The sequence below is a fragment of the Branchiostoma belcheri genome, unplaced genomic scaffold (assembly GCF_001625305.1).
Source record: "Branchiostoma belcheri isolate BF01 breed outbred unplaced genomic scaffold, Haploidv18h27 scaffold82, whole genome shotgun sequence".
NCBI lineage: Eukaryota > Metazoa > Chordata > Leptocardii > Amphioxiformes > Branchiostomatidae > Branchiostoma > Branchiostoma belcheri.
This window is the reverse complement of record NW_017804487.1, coordinates 749,833-757,829: the sequence shown is the minus strand read 5'-3', so window position 1 is coordinate 757,829 and position 7,997 is coordinate 749,833. Positions and strand designations below refer to the sequence as shown.

The following is a 7,997-nucleotide window of genomic DNA, read 5'->3' as shown; positions in this document are numbered from 1 at the left end:
GGAACAAAGGATACTATTCTTTTTAAAGGTAATCCGTTTCATCGCGGTAGCAGTTATAATTGAAACATGTAATGACCATGATAGATTAGGGGTAAGATGTAGGCCGAGGTGTTTGTGGGAAGGGACTTCCATTAACTGAACTCCTTTAAAATACAATGGTGGGTGGGCAATTTTTATACGTTTGGATGAAAATGTAATAAGTTCAGTTTTGAGTGGGTTAAAGGTCACCAGCCATTGGTCTGCCCAGTTTTCCACTATTTTGAGGTCATGATTTAGTCTATCAGCTGAAATAACAGGATCTCTAACAACTTCGGTCAGTGAAGTATCGTCGGCGAATAGACGGCCGTCTGTTACCAAGTCATCCACTAAATCGTTAATAAAAACGAGAAAAAGCAACGGGCCTAAGAGCGAGCCCTGTGGCACGCCCGCATCAACAGGCGCCCAATCAGAACAGGTGCCGTTAATCACGACACACTGTTGTCGGTCGTTTAAGTAAGAAGAGATCCAAGCTAGAAGAGATCCGGTTATTCCTAGTTGCTCTAATTTGAAAATTAACCCCGCGTGCCAGACTTTATCAAACGCTTTGGATATATCTAGGAAGACAGCGCGTGTATCAAGTCCTTTGTCAAGTGCAAGATGCACATTGTGAGTTAGATATGTCAATGAATTTATTGTGGAGTCCCCAGGGGAAAACCCAGAGTTCCGATCAGTAAGCAGTTTGTTTTCCAGCAGGTAAGAAGACAGTGGCATGTAAACAATTCTTTCAAAGACTTTCGATATACAACATAGAAGAGAAATAGGCCTGTAATTTATCTTGTCTTGTTTGTCGCCTTTCTTGTGAATTGGAACTACGTGAGAACGCTTCCAAATTGTTGGAAAACAACCACCTTGAACTGATAAGTTAAACAAGTTGGACAATGGTTCAGCCAAGGATGGGGCAATGTGTTTAAGCAGTCTATTACCTATACCGTCAGGCCCTGTGGCCTTACTTATGTCAAGGTTACACAGGACTTGATACACTTCGGCTGGAGAACAAGTAATACAATCAAGAGTACACTCAGTCCTGGGTACAAATTGGGGAAGAGAGGCACCCATTGTGTTTAGGTATGTTTGTGACGCAAAGTACTGATTGAAAGTATCAGCTTTGGCCTTATCGTCGGATATAATACATCCATTGTCAATCAAAGATGGTATTGTATGATCAATTTTGCCGAGAAAAATTTCTTTGGAGACTGACCACCACTTCTTAGGATTCGTAGTCGGGTTTGCGAGATCGAGACACCGGCTGAGTCGATAGTTTAACTTGGCTTTCCTGATCAAATTTGTGCAGGAATTGCGGATGTGTTTAAATGTAGTAAACAGAGTTGGACTTTTCGTCCTTTTGTACTTCCGATAGATTCGCTTCTTTTTCCTCAGCATGTGTCTAATTTCACAGGTCATCCAGGGTTGATCACTCGGGCGGACAGTGATTTCTTTACAGGGAACAAACAGTTTAATAGCACTAGAAAGAGTTGCCATAAATTGCTACAGTTGTGTCGTTTATATCAAGACTATTCGCTGATAATATGGCATTCCAGTCCGTAGCAAGGAGTTTAGTGTTTAGTCCCTCGTAATCAGCCTTTCCAAAGTCGTAGACAGTGCGTTTAAATGCTTTAACATGAGGGATCTTGAGGGACATTTTTCCATAAATAAGGGAGTGGTCACAATTTGACAAAGGGGGGCTCGTACCACACTCAGTAAAAAGACATGGAGAGTCAGTTATAAGCAGATCAACCATGGATGATGTCCGATCAGTAATGCGGGTGGGTTCACTTATGAGTTGGACAAAATTGTTATCGGCCACAAACCTATCAATTTCGACAGAGGCGTTATCAGATGCACTGTTCAAGTCACCAACAATGATTACAGCTGTTTTATCAGTGGGGCGACTGGTCATGATAATGTCTGCGGATTGCTGCAGGTGTTCTATAAATGCATTGCGTTCTTCCGCACTCTGACCAGGTGGCCTATAACAAGCACATATAAACACATGCCAATTGTTGGCCTCTACCTCGCACCAAATTGTTTCAAACGAGTTGCATTCTAAATCATTCCTTCTTTTCGAAGGTACAGAGTTCAATACATATAGTGCGACTCCACCACCATGCCGATTTCGATCACGTCTCATCGGGGCTTGGTATGAAGCGAGAGAAATGTCCGAGTCGGGAATGGTAAAATCGCACCATGTTTCAGACAAAGCAATAATATCATATTTCTCTTCAAGGGCGATTGTCTCAAGCTCGTGAAGTTTAATATAATCGTTAGCAGACAGGCTCCTCACGTTTGAGTGGCATATGGACAAACATCTCTGTAAACTACCCATAATCAAATTGGATTACTTGCAATGCCACCAAAACGAGAGGACTTAGATAATAACAAGGACACCAGCTACAAAACTCATAGGTAAGACACACAAAGAAATACATAATCCTACTTCTAACACAGCAAAAACATAAGAACATAATCAAGTCAAGGGCCTCTAAAACAGAGGCCATCAAAAGGAAACTTAGCTAGAGAGCGCTGGAAAGTCCTGCGGTGCTGTGTCAATCAAAGTCATTACTCGGGGACCCGATAAGCGTCCAAGTCGATCGCTGTGTACAATACCCGCCTTTCGTCTTGAGGAGTCTTGACGAATATTTTTCCATCATATGACCAGGCTTGGTTGAGTAGTTTCATCTTCACGAGAGACCGGGCGTCCTTCAACAGATCCATGTTGGCTTTCGTCAAGTTTTCGTTTACAAAGATTCCGTTCTCCTTCAAGGCGGCCCTGCCGCTGGTCTTGGCCCGCATGAGAGCTGCCTTAGACCTATACGAGCAAAATTTGACGATGATCGGACGAGGCTTTCCATCTCCTCTGGGTTTCCCCAGGCGGTGGGATCGGTCAATGTCGTTGATGTTAAATGGAGGATCACATTTGAGCGTATCATTCGCAACAGACAAAACTGGGTTATCCGTGCTCCGCTCACCAGGTGTTTCAGGTATTCCAGAAATGATTACGCAATTCCTCCTGGAGTACTGCTCAAGGTTGTTTACTTTGGTCTGGAGCGTGTTGAATTCAGACTTGAGGTTGGTATACTTCATTTTCAGGTCCTCAAGCTCTTCCCGTTGCTGGTGTGCCTCCTCGTAGTGTTTCGCCAGCTCAGCTTGAATGGAGTCGACAACAGCTTCGCGTACAGCGGACACAATGGAGGGCACTATGGCGGCCAGTACCCCCCCATGTTGGAAGGCGTTAACAATAGAATCCTCAATAATGGCCTTTATCCTGGTATCAACGATACCTGGAATAACGTCTTCTTTTTCCCTTGCTGTAAGGCCCATGTTGGAGTAACCAGGAAGTAGCAAACGGGAACTCAGACATATGATATGTTGTTGATTGATTTTATTGATCACCAACTTTATTGTTAATCTCCAACTTGGTCTCTTTTTACTACGAACGATGTTGTCTGATTCTTCCCTATGCAAATCAGCATGGTGCTGTCCTTTGTTCCGTAATCAAGTTAAACCCACCGGACCGGTTTTATCCACCCAGTCAGTCCCTATATAAACGCGTCCCTGACTGCTCTGTTTCTGTCAGTACTGACTCTGCAGCCGTGAGGATCTGTGTCGTCGTCAAAACATCGTGCTGTACTTTGGAGCGTCTGAGAATCTTGGTAAGTGCTATGATTTTGTTTTCCTGTATTATCTTACTAGTATTTAACTATGAGTACTGCCATGTTGCACTTTTTAGTAGGTTAGATTGTAGATCTGCCTATGTGTACATTTTAGATCTACTTTCCATACCTGAGTTTGCTAAACTGGTCTAATTAGGATCACAATTTTTGCAGGATTTTTGCACAAACATCTATACGTTAATGTTCTTCATGGAAAATATCTAATGTACAATTGTACCTAATTCCTTTAGGTTTGACCAACATGGAGACAGCTGAATTCCGTCTAAAAATAGAGGACGGAGAGAGCAGACAGGAGGATTCTTCCGGTACCCACAAGTGCGGCGAGTGTGGCAAGGAGTTTCCTAAACGGAGTAAACTGATGCGCCACATGCGGACTCACACCGGTGAGAAACCTTACCGGTGTGAGGAATGTAACAAATGCTTTAGTCTGCTGGGAAGTCTGAAGAGACACATGTGGATTCACACTGGTGAGAAACCGTACCGATGTGAGGAATGTGACAAAAGCTTCAGTCGTTATAGTAATCTGACGGCTCACATGCGGACTCACACGGGTGAGAAACCGTATCAATGTGAGGAATGTAGCACGTGCTTCAGTACGCTGGTTCATCTGAGGAGGCATATCAGGACACACACCGGTGAGAAACCCTACACGTGTGAGGAGTGCAGCAGACAGTTCAGCGAGCTCGATAGTATGAAGAGACACATGCGGACTCACACTGGTGAGAAACCGTACAGGTGTGAGGAGTGCAGCCGGTCGTTTAGCAGACTGTCAGATCTAAAGACACACATGTGGACTCACACTGGTGAGAAACCGCATAAGTGTGAAGAGTGTAGCAGACAGTTCAGCAGGCTGGGTACTCTAAATGAGCACACGAGAACGCACACTGGGGAGAAACCGTACAGGTGTGAGGAGTGTAGCCGGTCGTTTAGCAGACTGTCAGATCTAAAGACACACATACGGACTCACACTGGGGAAAAACCTTACAGATGTGAGGAGTGTAGTAAGCAGTTTAGCAGGCTGTGTAGTCTAAAGAAACACATGAGGACTCACACTGGTGAGAAACCGTACAGATGTGAGGAGTGCAGCAAACAGTTTAGTGAGTTGTCAAAGCTAAAGACACACATGCGAACTCACACGGGTGAGAAACCATACAGGTGTGAGGAGTGCAGCCGGTCGTTTAGTAATCTGTCAGATCTAAAGAGACACCTACGGACTCACACTGGTGAGAAACCGTACAGATGTGAGGAATGCAGCAGGCAGTTCACCAGACTGAGCAGTTTAAAGAAACACGTGCGGACTCACAATGTGGAGACGTCTGTCCATTAGTTGTCTCTGGTTTTAGGTGCTATTGTGTGGTATGATTGGAGTCAGTAGTGAGGTTTGTAGATCACTTTTAGCAATGTGACCTGAGCTCTTTCAGTAATGTACTTTCTACATGACTAAACTGTAAAATCACCAATGCATGCTCCCCGCCCGTTGATTAGAACCAGAAGTTGTGTGTAGAATGCGAATGTGGACTGTTTAGACTGTAGTGACAGAGTTACTAGCTAAGGGACCGTTCATTTGGCATCAAGGCCCATGGTCCGTCTCTTAACCAGTTTGTTTTTTAACTAACCACGGAATACTGTAGAATAAAAAATAGAATTAGTTAGCAGCATACAAGTTTTAAACTAGATTGTTGGTTAATATTGTTTGTTTTCCAAGTGTTCTGTAAACACATGTAGCTGACAGAGATTTGCCAACTTTCTGCATCTCATTTTTGTCAATAAATCAAAACACGTAATGTGTTGTCTTCTTTGTTGCCATTTTTCCTATGGATGTTGTCTAATTTGCCCCTATGCAAATCAACGCATACAACATGAACAATGAATTCAGACACGTAATATGTTGTTGTTTTTATTGATCACCAACTTTATTGTTAATCTCCAACTCGGTCTCTTTTTTCTAAGAACGATGTTGTCTGATTCTTTCCTATGCAAATTTCATGAAGGTTTTCTTTGTTTCATAATCAATTAAAACCTACCGGACCGGTTTTATCCACCCACTCAGTCCCTATATAAACGCGTCCCTGACTGCTCTGTTTCTGTCAGTACTAACTCTGCAGCCGTGAAGATCTGTGTCGTCGGGAAAACTTTGGAGAATCTTTGCATCTTGGTGAGTACTGACTATGATTTTGTTTTCCGGTTTTTTCTTTTTGTTGTGACTACGGCCGTGTAACACCGTGTTGTAGGTTGCATTGTAAACCTTACGGCGAAAAACATTTTTCGTGTCTACATTTCCGACTTACTTTTCATACCTGCCCAGGCTAAAATGGCCAAATTTTTACTTTGATTATTAGCAAGACGTATACGCATAGAACCAGACCCGGTAACTTTTTGTAAGTCCCATATCGCAGAGAACTCCATTTACGTCGTCCACATTTTTACTTCCTTGTTACAATATTACTCTGCCATCATGCAAAGCGTTCGCAACTTGTGTTGATTAACCAAAACAGTTGCAATAAAATATGCGCATTTGTCAATGTGCATACAATATACGCGATTGTCAACTCCATTCATTTGACACATTGAATTGTACGTTATTCCTTTAGGATCAGCAGTTTGACCAACATGGCGACCAGAGCTGAATCTCACCTGAAACAAGAGAGTGGAGGTGGAAAGCAGGATTCTCCGCGTACCCACAAGTGCGGCGAGTGTGGCAAGGAGTTTCGCTACCTGAGTGAGTTGAAGCGACACTTGCTAACTCATACAGGAGAGAAAGCTTACCGGTGTGAGGAATGTAACAAAGGCTTTAGTCTGCTGGGTAATCTGAAGAGACACATGCGGACTCACACAGGTGAGCAACCGTACAGGTGTGAGGAATGTGGCTGGTGTTTTCTTGAGCTAGGTGCTCTAAAGAGGCACATTCGAACTCACACTGGTGAGAAACCGTACAGGTGTAAAGAGTGCAGCAAGCAATTTAGTGACCCAGGTAATCTGAAGAGACACTTGCGGACCCACACGGACGAGAAACCCTACAGGTGTGAGGAGTGCAGTAGGCAGTTCAGTGAGATGTGGCATCTGAAGGAGTATGTGCGTACTCACACTGGTGAAAAACCGTACAGATGTGAAAAGTGCAGTCGGTCGTTTAGTACACTGTCAGATCTAAAGAGACACGTGCGGACTCACACAGGCGAGAAACCGTACAGATGTGAGGAATGCAGCAAGCAGTTTAGTGAGCTGGGTAATCTGAAAAAAACACGTGCAGATTCATACAGGTGAGAAATCGTACAAGTGTGAGGAATGTGGAAAGTGTTTTCTTGGACTAGGTGATCTAAAGAGGCACATTAGAATTCACACTGGTGAGAAACCGTACAGTTGTGAAGAGTGTAGCAAACAGTTTAGTGATCTGGGGAATCTAAAGAGACACATGCGGAGTCACACAGGTGAGAAACCGTACAGATGTGAGGAGTGCAGCAGACAGTTCACAGCACGGAGAAGTTTAAACAGACACATGCAGACTCACAGAGCGCAGAAACCGTACATGTGTTAAAAAGGCAACAAAAGCTTTCGTAAGAGTGCCAACTGAAAACACTCCGGCGAAAGACTGTCAGTGTATTTGTAACGGTTACTGAGTGGCGATGCTTTAAATGTCCTGACTGTTTGATCTACATGTAGTAGTGTACTCTCTACATGACTCTACTGTGGAGTTATAGCGCAATAGAGGTGATTTTATATAACGATTGATGGATGCTTCGTAGCCTGTTGATAGAGCTAGAAGTCATGTGCAAAATGTAATGCTGTAGTATTTAGACAATAGTTACATGACAGGACACCGTTCATTTACGGTCAATGTGTCACTGTCCGTCTGTTATAGAACTTAGTCGACTACATGTAGTTTTCTTGTTATAGTTTCTGTAAATACACTAGATATTTAGCGTTTGGTTACAGTTGGGGCATGTTACTTATAATGCATGAAAATGTAATTTGTTTACTGCAATTCTGTAAGGTAGAGGTAGATTAGTGTTAGAGATTTGCCGACTTTTTGCGTCTCACTTTCGACAATAATGCGCTTTATGTGCACGTGCCTGATCTATTTGTCATAATCGCTTTCATTTTTTCCATGCTCTACCCTTTTACTAAGGACGTTGTCTGATTTTCCCTATGCAAATCAGCACACGTAACATGTGAGTGTACGTGCGCTCACAATATTGACCAAGTTGTTCTCTTTTCCTAATTAATAAGGGTGTTGCCCGCTATTCAAGTCATTTTAGATTTTTTATTTGCTCTGGGACTATAGAGGTGAAA

General features: G+C 43.2%; 1 protein-coding gene and 1 pseudogene across 1 annotated transcript; one reads left to right on the top strand and one right to left on the bottom strand.

The window, feature by feature from the left end:
- LOC109486635 overlaps window positions 1-7,997 on the top strand; it is a 19,022-nt pseudogene that overhangs the window by 6,960 nt on the left and 4,065 nt on the right.
- On the bottom strand, window positions 2,583-3,357 carry LOC109486636. Its single transcript, XM_019790493.1, has one exon. It carries the CDS (start codon window positions 3,355-3,357, stop codon window positions 2,596-2,598), a length of 762 nt encoding a protein of 253 aa, XP_019646052.1. The 3' UTR covers window positions 2,583-2,595.